Source organism: Lynx rufus, unplaced genomic scaffold, assembly GCF_022079265.1.
Source record: "Lynx rufus isolate CCGP_SWC_20201006 ecotype Redwood Valley unplaced genomic scaffold, mLynRuf1.p SCAF_1, whole genome shotgun sequence".
Lineage (NCBI taxonomy): Eukaryota > Metazoa > Chordata > Mammalia > Carnivora > Felidae > Lynx > Lynx rufus.
Genome location: NW_025814823.1, coordinates 128,747,344 through 128,761,359, shown reverse-complemented (window position 1 = coordinate 128,761,359; position 14,016 = coordinate 128,747,344). Strand labels below are relative to the sequence as shown.

At 36.8% G+C, this 14,016-nt stretch overlaps 1 protein-coding gene across 1 annotated transcript in view; it reads left to right on the top strand.

The window, feature by feature from the left end:
- Positions 1-13,283, top strand: part of ERCC8 (ERCC excision repair 8, CSA ubiquitin ligase complex subunit) — a 64,413-nt gene extending 51,130 nt beyond the window's left edge. Inside the window, exons 11-14 of the mRNA XM_047086864.1 lie at positions 2,261-2,341; positions 10,967-11,097; positions 11,222-11,297; positions 12,742-13,283. Coding sequence (XP_046942820.1) covers positions 2,261-2,341; positions 10,967-11,035 — 150 coding nt within the window. The 3' untranslated portion in view covers positions 11,036-11,097; positions 11,222-11,297; positions 12,742-13,283. The remainder of the gene's footprint in view (positions 1-2,260; positions 2,342-10,966; positions 11,098-11,221; positions 11,298-12,741) is intronic.
- The last annotated feature ends 733 nt before the right edge of the window (positions 13,284-14,016 follow it).

Genomic DNA, 14,016 nt, shown 5'->3' with positions numbered 1-14,016 from the left:
TGAAGAAATGGGCAAAAGACATGAATAGACACTTCTCCAAAGAAGACATTCAGATGGCCAACTGACACATGAAAAAATGCTCAACATCACTCATCATCAGGGAAATACAAATGGAAACCACAATGAGATACCACCTGACACCTGTCAGAATGGCTAACATTAACAACTCAGGCAACAACAGATGTTGGTGAATGCGGAGAAAGAGGATCTCTTTTGCATTGTTGGTGGGAATGCAAGCTGGTGCAGCCACTCTGGAAAACAGTATGGAGGTTCCTCAAAAAACTAAAAATAGAACTACCCTACGACCCAGCAATTGCACTACTAGGTATTTATCCACGGGATACAGGTGTGTTGTTTTGAAGGGACATGTGCACTCAGTGTTTATAGTAGCACTATCAACAATAGCCAAAGTATGGAAAGGGCCCAAATGTCCATCGATGAATGAATGGATAAAGAAGATGTGTGTGTGTGTGTGTGTGTGTGTGTATACACACACACACACACACACACACACACACACACACACACAATGGAGTATTACTCAGCAATCAAAAAGAATGAAATCTTGCCATTTGCAACTACGTGGATGGAACTGGAGGGTATTATGCTAAGTGAAATTAGTCAGAGAAAGACAAAAATCATATGACTTCACTCATATGAGGACTTTAAGAGACAAAACAGATGAACATAAGGGAAGGGAAACAAAAATAATGTAAAAACAGGGAGAGGGACAAAACATAAGAGACTCATAAATATGGAGAACAAACAGAGGGTTACTGGAGGGGGTATGGGAAGGGGGATGGGCTAAATGGGTAAGGGGTGTTAAGGAATCTACTCCTAAAATCATTGTTGTGCTATATGCTAACTAATTTGAATGTAAATTAAAAAAAATTAAAGCAAATGTAATGGTTATATAATATCCCATCTTATGAATGCAACATAAATTTATATATAAACCGTTACCCTACTCTTGGACATTTATTTCCATATTTTGTTATTTAAATATAATACTGCTAATATCCTTGAGTTTCATGCATGTCTTTGGCATGACTTCTTAGAAACACATACAGGGGAATCCGGGTGGCTCAGTCAGTTAAGCGACTGACTTCAGCTCAGGTCATGATCTCGCAGTTTGTGAGTTCAAGCCCTGCGTCGGGCTCTGTGCTGACAGCTCGGAGCTGGAGCCTGCTTTGGGTTCTGTGTCTCCCTCTTCTCCTCGTGCTCTGTCTATCTCTGTCTCTCAAAAATAAATAAATGTTAAAAAAAATTTAGAAATGCATACAAAAACTTTTGACATGTATTGAGATTCCCTTCTCCAAAAAGATCATGCCAATTTATACCATCTTTATATGAGAGTATCTATTTCACTGCCCCATAGGAATGTTTTTAGTAATAGCAATATGACCTTCCTTAAGTTCTTAAATTTTTTTTAATGTTTTTATTTATTTTTGAGTGAGAGAAAGCATGAGAATGGGAGGGGCATAAAGAGAGGGAGACACAGAATCAGAAGCAGGCTCCAGGCTCTGAGCTGTGAGCACAGATCCCAACACGGAGCTCAAACTCATGAACCATGAGGTAATGACCTGAGCCAAAGTCGGATGCTTAACCCACTGAGCCACCCAGGCGCCCCATTCTTTAAGTTCTTTTGGGGAAGGGAATGAACATTGTTCAGGCGTGTGTAAACAGCATATTCATAAAGACATTGACAGACTGTGCATCAGCCCAAGCTTTCCCTTATAAAAGAAACTTCTCAATAAGCATGGCATATGGTTCTTAAAGCTCTTCTGTTGAACAATAGCTAGTTAGGCAGCTAAATAATGAGCTAAATAATATTTTTTGTGAACTTCTGGCCTATTAGTTAGAAACTCATATGGTTTCTTTATTGATGTCCTTATTAAAATTCATTTGTTAGCAGAGAAGGACAAACTCTTAATTCCATTTTTTTTCCTCTTTCTACTCTGACACTTGAAATAAATGAATACTATGATTGATAAAAACCACTAGGTTGTTGAATCTTCTTGTGAAATTTTCACATTAGCAAGCTCTGACATATCCTAACAATATTTTAAAATACAGAACACGGCTTTACTGCATCTTAAGTAAGCAAACAAAGGGCATCAGCTCACTTTCTTTGGGGAGTAGAAATACAATTAATCTAAATGGTCTAACGTAAGAATTAATTATTTAAATGATGTAGTTCATTTCAGATTGGCACCAGCTTTAAATTGACCCACAATCACGTTTCCTTTCTGTGTTACAGGAACTTTATAGTGGTAGCAGAGACTGCAATATACTTGCTTGGGTTCCATCCTTATATGAACCAGTTCCTGATAATGATGAGGTAAGTCATATTTATACAACTTATACAGTGACTTGTAAATCATAAAGAAGGTAGTTTTATTAATTTAGTTCATATGAGAGAAACTTTTAAGGTATTTCTTGCTGTTTTCAGACTGTGAAAATAATTTGCCTGTTATAACACATTTGGAAAATCCAGAAAAATATTGAAAGAATGACATAAATTTCTAAAATTGAATTACTATTAAAACTTTCATTTATTTCATTGTTTTTTTTCCCTATGCATATGTGTTTTTTTTTTTAACATAGTTAATATACTTGGGCATAGGACTTGGCATTCTACTTCACTCAATAATGAGTCTTTTTTCCATGTCATTAATAACTCTTTGTAATTTTTTTTAATAATATAGCATGCTTTCATCTATATATCACAATTTACTTAAATATTTACATATTAGGATACATTTCTTTTAATAATTATAAACAAATCAAGGTAAATATCTGTTCATAAATTGTTTATATTTCTGATTGCTTATTTGGATAAATTCCTAGAAGTAGATTTTATGTCTTGTGTTACCATATACAACATTTTTAAGCCTCTTTATTCACACTCTCAAATTTTACCAACTTACACTCCTAAGAGCAGTCTGTTAGGAGTATAAATTGGTATAAATATGACCTATGATCATGGGAATAAAATGTAGTAGGTAGGGATGCCTAGATGGCACAGTCGATTAAGCCTCCAACTCTTGATCTTGGCTCAGGTCATGATCTCACAGTTCATGAGTTGAAGCCCCGCATCATGCTCTGCACCAATGGTGTGGAATCTGCTTGGGATTTTTCTATGTTCACTTCAACCCCTATGTCACATAAGCCCCTCCCCCGCTTGTGTGCATACACATGTGCATGCTCTCTTTTTCTCTAAATAAATTAATTAACTTTTAAAAAATGCAGTACGTAAACAAAGATGAATAGGACCTGCTCCCTGGTCTTAGGTAGTAGCTTCTGTATTTTTTTTACTCTGTATTACGCTGTCCAAAAGTGATATCTTTCCCACCAAAGATTCTTTTACTAAGCACTGTTAATCATCCCTGTTTATCTTAAGTTTTAGGATATAAGAAGTCAGATATCTAAAACCAACATTTACGTATATAATGTTTTAAAGATTAAAATATAAATAATTCAGTTAGAAACACCTTGACTTAATCTTACCAAGTCATAGTATAAAAACAAAGCATCCTAAATGGAGATGAAAGTTATTGATAGAGCAAGTTTAAAATTCTGAAAATATCTTTCATATATTTAGTTCCTTTATGAAAACATGACTCTCCAAAATCACATGGAAATGAGTTTTTATGGGGGTAGTTGATGCCGTTTAGCAGCTATTGAAAAATATGTTTCATACCTAAATTTGCAACTGCTTTGGTTACTGCAGTGGAAAGCCTGTGAATTATTTTCTTTTGGCCCTAATCCAAATGAAAGAGAAGAAAAATGCAATGATGAATCTTCAAGCACCTGGCCAAATGCTGTACGGATATTGTCAGATTTCACCACATGTCTAATTTGGTTTATTATGGCTTTGATTAGTTTTAGTGTACAGCTGCTTTTAAATGACTGGATGCTCTTCTGTAGCAAGCTTATATGGCCAAATACTTTGGTTTAGCCATTTATTTTGCATTATTTAATTGCTGTGTCCTGCTGTTTGGGAATTACTGTGTACATTAAATCCAAGTTAAAACACTACAGCCTATGTTAGGAAGTATAACAATCATTTACCAAATGAAAACAATAAAAATAAATTAAATCTATGACTTACATATGGAGAAAGGATATTAGAAGAAAACTAAATTGCTTAATTTATGAAGGTAGTCTTTGCCTCTGGTGGCTTATTTATTTCTTACTGTGTAGTTGTGGTGATAGTTTGAACTCCTCATCTAGAAGGATTTTTGCATATGGGAAATTAAACTGAAGTAGGAAAGCAAATAGAGATGCCCGAAAAACAAGTCAGCCTTATATTTAAGTTTTAGAGCAATAAAACCTTGTCTTTTAAAATCTGTTTATACGCTTTAAGGTAGACATCATTTTCATAAAATGGTATGTCTAAGATTATTTTCACAAAACTTTAGTTCAAAAGATTCCTGTGAATGTAGGTAGCACATGACTGTGATCATGATGCAGATCCCAGGAGAAGTCCATCTTCACCAAACCCTACTCCTCACATGTGTATTTACTATTTTATATTTTTAAGTGTTTGTATCTCAGCTATCAAATGATGCTGCAGTTTCCAAGAAATGTGCAGTAATATGCTTCAAAACAGAACACAGACTCACATACGTACACACTCACTTAGTCTTCAGTTTTAGGTAAACTAATAATAATACTGGTAACTGGGTTTGAATCCCTGTTCTGCCATCCATTATGGATCAGGGACAGGTTTACGATATCACCAAATACCAGAATCATGAAGCAGATTGTTCTTCAGTTTCCTTTCAAATCCACCCTTGAGATTAGATTTATTTCCCTATCAACCAACATATTAGAGGTATTTCTTCTGATATCCAAAATAGAGGAGGAATTTAGCTACCATAAGAAATTGGAGGGCATTGGGTAATAGAGACAGGTTTTATGATCTTAAGCATAGATTAATGTATTATTTAAGTGGCAGGTTGTTTTTTTATATTCTGAGTACTCTGCCTTCCTTTTGCCCTCTTCCTGAAACTTGGTCATGGTCAAGGCAAGCCTATATAACTCCTAACCATTTTTCCCTGCCTAAGACCTATAAGGTGGCTACATTATAGTTTAAATCTGACCTCTCATCAAGAATCATACTTTATTTTTTTAAGTTTGTTTGTTTGCTTATTTATTTATTTTTTTAATATAATTTATTGTCAAGTTAGCTAACGTACAGTGCATACAGTGTATTCTCGGTTTTGGGGGTAGATTCCCGTAATTCATCACTTCCATACAACATTCAGTGCTCATCCCAACAGATGCCCTCCTCAGTGCCCATTACGCATTTTCCCCTCTCCTTACCCCCCACTCCATCAACCCTCAGTTTGTTCTCTGTATTTAAGAGTCTCTTATGGTTTACCTTCCTTCCTCTCTGTAACTATTTTTTCCCCTTCCCCCAAGGTCTTCTGTTAAGTTTCTCAAGTTCCACATATGAGTGAAAACATATGATCTATTTCTTTCTCTGACTGACTTATTTCACTTAGCATAATACCCTCTAGTTCCATCCACATTGTTGCAAATGGCAGGATTTCATTCTTTCTCATTGCCAAGTAGTATTCCATTGTATATATAAACCATGTCTTCTTTATCCATTCATCGGTTGATGCACATTTGGGCTCTTTCCATAATTTGGCTATTGTTGAAAGTGCTGCTATAAACACTGGGGTACATCTGCCCCTGTGAATCAGCACTCCTGTGTCCTTTGGATAAATTCCTGGTAGTGCTATTGCTAGGTCATAGGGTAGATCTATTTTTAATTTTTTGAGGAACCTTCATACTCTTTTCCAGTGCAGCTGCACCAGTTTGCATTCCCACCAAAAGTGCAAGAGGGTTAGCCTTTCTCCACATCCGAGCCAACATCTGTTGTTTCCTGAGTTGTTAATTTTCGCCCCCTGACCGGTGTGAGGTGGTATCTCAATGTGGTTTTGATTTGAATTTCCTTGATGATGAGTGATGTTGAGTATCTTTTCATATGTCTGTTTGCCATCTGGATGTCTTCTTTGGAAAAGTGTCTATTCATGTCTCCTGCCCATTTCTTCACTGGATTATTTGTTTTTTGGGTGTTGAGTTTGGTGAGCTCTTTATAGATTTTGGATACTAGCCCTTTATCTGATACGTCATTTGCAAATATTTTCTCCCATTCCATCCGTTGCCTTTTAGTTTCGTTAATTGTTTCCTTTGCAGTGCAGAAGCTTTTCGTCTTGATGAGGTCCCAATAGTTCATTTTTGCTTTTATTTCCCTTGCTTTTGGAGACGTGTCGAGCAAGAAATTGCTGCAGCTGAGGTCAAAGAGGTTGTTACCTGCTTTCTTCTCTAGGGTTTTGGTGGTTTCGTCTCACATGTAGGTCTTTCATCCATTTTGAGTTTATTTTTGTGCGTGGTGTAAGAAAGTGGTCCACTTTCTCTTCTGCATGTTGCTGTCCAGTTCTCCCAGCACCATTTGTTAAAGAGACTGTCTTTTTTCCATTGGATATTCTTTCCTGCTTTGTCAAAGATTAGTTGGCCGTACATTTGTGGGTCCAATTCTGGGTTCTCTATTCTGTTCCATTGGTCTATGTGTTTTTGTGCCAATACTATACTGTCTTGATGATTACAGCTTTGTAGTAGAGGCTGAAGTCTGGGATTGTGATGCCTCCCATTTTGGTTTTCTTTTTCAACATTACTTTGGCTATTCAGGGTCTTCTCTGGTTCCATACATATTTTAGAATTGTTTGTTCTAGCTTTGAGAAGAATGCCGGTGCAATTTTGATTGGGATTGCAATGAATGTGTAGATTGCTTTGGGTAGTATTGACATTTTAACAATATTTGTTCTTCCAATCCATGATCATGGAATGTTTTTCCATATCTTTGTGTATTCAGTTTCTTTCATAAGTTTTCCATAGTTTTCAGCATACATATCTTTTACATCTTTGGTTAGGTTTATTCCTAGGTATTTTATGGTTCTTGGTACAATTGTAAATGGGATCGATTTCTTGATTTCTCTGTTATTTCATTATTGGTATATAGAAATGCAACTGATTTCTGTACATTGATTTTGTATTTTGGGGTGCCTGGGTGGCTCAGTTGGTTAAGCATCCAAGTTCAGCTTAGGTCATGATCTCACAGTTCGTGAGTTCGAGCCCCGGGTGGGGTTCTGTGCTATAAACTCAGAACCTGGAGCCTGCTTTGGATTTTGTGTCTCTCCTTCTCTATCTGCCCTTCCCCTGCTCACACTATATCTCTCCCTATCGAAAAGAAATAAACATATAAAAAAAATTTTAAAGAATCTTACTTTATTTTGATAGTCACACAGTACATAGATGTTTTATTTACCACTTTATAGATATATACAGTTGACCCTAAACAATCAGGGGGATTCAGATACTGACACACACCCCCATGCAATTAAAAATCCTTATGTAACTTTTGAGTCCTTCATAGCTTATCTACTAATAGACAAGTGTTGATCGGAAGCCTTACCCATAACATAAAACGGTCAGTTAACATGTATTTTGTATATGTATAATAAACTGTATTTTTACAATAAAGTAAGCTAGAGAGAATAAAATGCTTTTAAGAAAATCATAAGGAAGAGAAAATACATTTACAATATTGTACTGTATGAGGCACCTGGGTGGCTTAGTCGGTTGAGCATCTGACTCTTGATTTTAGCTCAGGTCATGATCTCACGGTTCATGAGTTTGAATCCCACATTGGGCTCCACACTGACAGTGCAGAGCCTGCTTGGAACTCTCTCTCTCTCTCGCTCTCCTCTGCCCCTCCCATGCACTGTCTCAAAATAAACTAAAAAAACAGAACAATACTGTACTGTATTTATCAAAAAAAATCTGCATATAAGTGGACTTACATAGTTCAAAGTCCTGTTTTTCAGGGGTGACTATAAAATCACTTGCTGACATAGACAGCCCTGTACTCTGTCTGTAGAGGATTTCCAGTAATGACCAATAAGAAATTTAGAATATATCAAGGTGTATATGGGGTAGATGTAAGGTTTGGTTTTCTTCTCCTTTCCCATTATTTGGACCTGGACTAGATCCACTCTAAATCATGGTTTTCTATCTCCATAACATTTACAACGATCTGTCAGTAGAACAGGCAACCTGGTGAGGTTGAGGTGGATATGTTCAAGCATGGAAAGAATGTCCACTAGCAGATGTTATAGAGAAAACTTAAATAATAGATGGTAGCTATACTGCATCTGTGAGTCGCAAACAATAATATGGGTACCATATCTATATACAACATTTCTACTATAGCTTTTAATTACAAGTGTGTCTTATTTGTGATGTTTCTAGCAATAAAATGTAACTGTAATGATAGTACTGTAATGCATTTATATTATCCTTTACTACTATAAACAGTAAAATTTATAGTATTTGTGTATTAGTACAGTATTTATCAAAATTGATCAGTATTTCATTTCAATTTTCACATAATTATTTTCGCTTCTTTGTTCACTGTAATAACAATAACTTACAATTAAATGTAATTTTGCATCTCTCTTGAGTCTTCAAATGAAATTTAAATATCTAATAAGTTATATCTTGGGCTTCCATAGTAGAGTTAGGAGGCATGACCTTTGTGTGACTTATCCACTAAGGGACATTTTGGGGACATATCTAAGGCAGAGTTAAAGACTTCTAAAGATAGAGTAGGGGAGAAGAAATCACCTAACCCCCAAGGACAATACATCTTTATTTTTTAAATTTTAGTTCCAGTATAGTTAACATACAGTGTTATGTTAGTTTCAGGCGTACAACATAGTGATTCAACAATTCTTTTGAGGAACAATATATTCCTCATTGCTCATCATGATAAGTGTACTTTTAATCCCCTTCACCTATTTCACCTATCCCTGCATCCACCTCTCCTCTGGTAACCATCAGTTTGTTCTCTATAGTTAAGAGATATACATCTTTAAATTAACACTCACTAAACAACCTAACTTAATAGTTAAATTATAAACCTAGGAAGATAGGAAATTCAGTGAACATTTGTATGAAAAAATAAATGAACAGACTTTAGTGTGTTACAGTCATTGACTGCATATCAGTGGACTGCTGATAGATAGCTGAGGTTTGGCAATAGTTTTTTTATCTGGACATTTGAGATATAATGGAATTTTGTTTATACAACTAAGTGATGATAGCCAACATAAGGTTTAATAATGGTGACAATAGCAAACATTAGGTTTAGTAATAGATTCTGATCTATAGCTTTAACAGCCATAAAGAATACTTAAATTAATATGTCATTTTCTAACTATCCTGACTGATACTTGGGGAATTTACTGGAAATGCTCACTTTTCTACTGTTATCATTGTTTAAATTATAAGATTCTAAGTCATCATATCAAAAAGGTGATGAGCATGCTTAGACACAGGGGTTGCTCTTAACATAAAACATTGCTGTATGTTGTACAAGGCACTATCTCAAATTATTTAAGAGTAGCCTTGGTGCTAATACATTATTGGGTTTGGGGTCTGAACACACTTGTAGCAAATGTAAAAGCTGCAGAATAAGACACAAATTTGGTTCATAATACCCAGATACTCAAAAAAAATGAGACCTTCTTAAAACCCTTGAGTCATTTGCCCCAGAATAGGAAGTTTGCTATTCAAAAACTTTCTTCACGGGGCACCTGTGTTGCTCAGTCAAGCATCCAAGTTTGGCTCAGGTCATGATCTCACGGTTCGTGAGTTCAAGCCCCGCATCAGTCTCTGTGCTGATAGCTTGGAGCCTGGAGCCTGTCAGATTCTGTGTCTCCCTCTCTCTCCACCCCTCCCCTGCTCACTCTCTCAAAAATAAATAAACATTAAAAAAAATAAAAACAAAAACAAAAACTTTCCTCAGAAAGTGAATTGATTTGAAATGTCACAGATAATTAATATTTCTCTAATTGCTGATTACTTTTATTAGGTACAACTCTAAACTTATAAGAATACTGTGATGTTTTGTTGTTTCATTTTTTATATATATATTTATTTTGAATGAGAGAGAAAGAGCAAGCACAAGTGGGGGAGGTACAGAGAGAGAGGGAGAGAGAGAGAGAATCCCAAGCATGCTCTGCACTGTCAGCAGAGCCCTACTCATGGCTCAGTCTCACAAACCATGAGCTCATGATCTGAGCCAAAATCAAGAGTCAGATGCTTAACCAACTGAGCCACCTAGGCACCCCTGTTTTGTTGTTTTAAATAAACACCATCCAAATGCATGTTATCTTGAAAAGAAAACTCCCTGGAAAACCTATATGCTGATGACAAATATGTTACCATTTTTGACACATTTTTCATATACTTCTGAGCTACTTTACCAGCTATCTAAATAAATAAACAAACAAACAAACCTCACTACTTAATAACTTTGGTCTTCGGACCAAAGATGGTGTTACTTAGTTTGATGAACATCTTATTCCCCTTATATGGATATTTGCTTATTTGTAAAGTCAAGTCCACTTAAATAATAAAAAGTTGCCAACATTAATATCTTGGGCTATCAGGTCAGACTGTAGACCTGAATCCATTCTTAGCATCCATTAACATGGATGTTAATGTGCTGTCTTCTTCACATAATTCCAAAGACGTGCAGAAACATAGCAGCATCATGGTATATACATAAATGCATTTATGTATATGTTTGTAAGGTGACTACTTTGAAGGAAACACAGATAATTTGGATAAATTCTGGCCTATTTAAAATGAAGCTACATTGCCTTACATTGTATGTGGGGTGTTTCTTGTAGCAAATGTAAAAGCTGCAGAATAAGACACAAATTTGGTTCATAATGCCCACATACATTGTATTTTATTTTAAATGAACAATTTTTTTACTTTCAAAATACTGTAATTGCTTTTCATTTGATATATTTCATAACTATTGTGAGCTTAAAATTATGAGGTAAGACAATCAAATTTTCCTTTTCCTTCCCTTTTTTAGCCTACAACCAAATCACAGTTAAATCCAGCATTTGAAGATGCATGGAGCAGCAGTGATGAGGAAGGATGACCATCAATCCTGAGTACCTCTGTGTCTCTGTTGATGAAACTTTTAAAATGCGACTGTTTTGTGTGGGTATTGTTTTCTTCTTAACTGTCCAGTGACAGCTAAATTATCATTAAAATTGGAATTTCTTTTTTAATTTAAAAAGAAGTCTTCCTCTAAGCCACAAATAACTGTATTGCTTCTTTCTAGTTCCATAAATATACATGCTCCTTATAAATAATTCAAATGACTTTTGAACAGTCACCTGGAACCATATCACCCTAAGGTAACTACTACTAACATTTTGGTGGCCATTCTTCCATGTATCTTTTTATAACATAATTTTACATAATGGGATGTTTGGCATGTTGCTGCTGTCATGGAAGTTCCTCTTCTCCCACATGAGCATCGCTCTCCCCATCCCTGACGACAGTCCACATTATTAACCAAGTATGTGTGTGTGTTCTTTCACATTTTACAATCCTATATGAACCTATATAGATATAGATGGGGAAGTATTTTTATTTTGCAAAAATGGAATGTATACAGTTCTGTCTTGATTTTGTTTCCAGTTAAAGCTCATAGGAGTCCTTGTTATTTGGTATAAATAGGCATTTGTCTATATTTTTGTTGTTTTCTGTATTCCTTATACTCTGGCCTTCGGGGCCTTGATCCTGGTGACACTGCCCTCTTCCAAGACTAGCTAATTCCTAGGGATAACACAGGACTCCCTTGGGAGCCTGCCTTTCATATACAAACCAACCAATCCAGAGTCCATATCCCCAACCCTCATACACCAAGGCAATATTCTCCCTGCCCTAATTCACCCTAGGGCCACCCTTGTATGCCACGGTCTACTGAAATTATTCAAACTATCCAACACTAAACTTGGTGTACCTACCCTGCCTCATTCAATCCTTCCCACAAAAATTCCAGTAAAGGTTTTGACCCATTCTTTGCCCTTCCCTTTGAGAGGTGGCCTCCTGACCAATCCTGGCCCTTCTCCTGTGGCCCTGCATAGCATGGTGTGCCAGGTCTCCTGGTTTTAGGGATTTGTGAGTATAAACTTCTTCCATCATGACCATCTTCTCTGTGTCTGTATATCTTACCATACCTGCTGAGAACAAATCCCACGTAAAAATCTTAACACAGTTGGCACAACAAGCTGGGTGATTTGACACCAAATTGAAATTATATGTCCTCAAACTGCTCTTGGCTTAAAACTATATCTAACAGTCAGTAGCCCCTGCCTGAAAGGGCACCCCTGATTTTGGTGCACTTGCAGCTTGGTGGCTTCTGCATTGCGTTGTTTTTTTGTTGTTGGGTATTGCCCTGATATCCCAATCTAAAGGGAGCACTTGATATATTTCCCCACGTTGGTGGACCACCCAGAGTCCAGGACAGAAAGTTCCCTCCGAAGGGGATTAGGGGTGACCACCCTCCCAGTGCCATGGGAGTTGAATTCATTGACTGGGTAGCACTGACCAGCAGTGAGGCCATCTGAGTCATGGAGATGGAAGTACCTAGTGTCTAGGGCATAATCATCTGCATCCACTTGCTGCTGTCTTAAGTGAGTTGTTCCTGTAACCACTAGGTTGTAAGAGGTCCCATCTCTGGAATTCTGTAGATATACACTGTTTAATGAAAAGGGGGAGGAAAGGAAAGCTCTTAAGAGATTCTGCTTATCAGCATGCAAAGCATCTCATGCTCAAAACAAAAAAATGTTACAGGTAAAGTTGATGCCACCATTGTTCTCCAAGATGTGGACTGTAGCTCCTCTAAGGTTGATTGGGACGTCCTGGACAAGGGCGCTGCGGCTCACAACAGACACCACTCAAGACCACCGGGAGCTTATTGGACAACATTTAGAAGATTTAAAAAAAAGAAAGAAAGAGAAAAAATTGAGCTGCCTAGAAATACAAGTCCTTCTAAAGGATTCTGTTTTTTAAAAGGTGGGAGTGTGAGGCAAGGACTGATTACTCTGTGCACTGGGCCATCCCAGGGAAAAGTTGCCTAGAGATACCTGGGCCCTGCTTTTCCTCTTATCAGCCAGAAAAAGAAAGTGAAAACTGAATCTTCAGAGGGCAAAAGCCTGAAAAAGGGAGAAAACAAAGGAAAAATGACTGACACTATAGGTAGTCACAAGCCCAGGGGAAAAAAACAGGGACTTTCAGTCTTAGATACTAAGCAAATACCAGTCTAGCAAACACAGTGCTGGTCCTAAATTACTTACTGATATAAAAACAAAAGCAAGGGGCACCTGGATGGCTCAGTTGGTTAAGCATCCAACTCTTGATTTCGTCTCACATCATGATCTCATGATTCATGGGTTCGAGCCCCACATCTAGCTCTATGCTGACAGTGCAGAGCCTGCTTGGGATTCTCTCTCTCACTGTGTCTCTCTCTGCCCCTACCCCACTCACTTGGGCATGCTCTCTCTCTCAAAATAAATAAACTAAAAAAAAATTGTTTTTAACAAAAAAAGCAGGCCCTTAAATACAGGCAGAGAAAGTAAAAGGTAATTAAATAATATATACATATATAATAATAAAACAAAGTTTTATAATCCAATTGGAAATCCAAAATTTATATACTAAGATTAATATACTGAAGAATTTATATAACAAAAATATAAAGAGGTCACCTTATGATGGGTTACTATAAGCATTAGTGTTGTGGTCCCATCTATTGGTCTCCCCATACCCAATACTAAATATTAGGATTACTGATTCTGTTCAAATACTGATAAATATTTTGCTCTTATAGAGTTGGTCAGTGTGTTCTGTTTAGTGCCTATTTCAACAGCCTCTCAGCTGTAGTTTGCTGCCACCTTACAGGGACATAAGGAGTCTTTTCCAGGCTACCCATAAGGTACCTTTACAGCTTTTCCATTGCATACAATCTGTAGACCAGATCTCAACTGCATCTGCCTTTTTCCAGGAGCACAGATACGACCTTACATTAATGGCATCCTCTTCCAAGGAGACTCATTTGATACATTCATT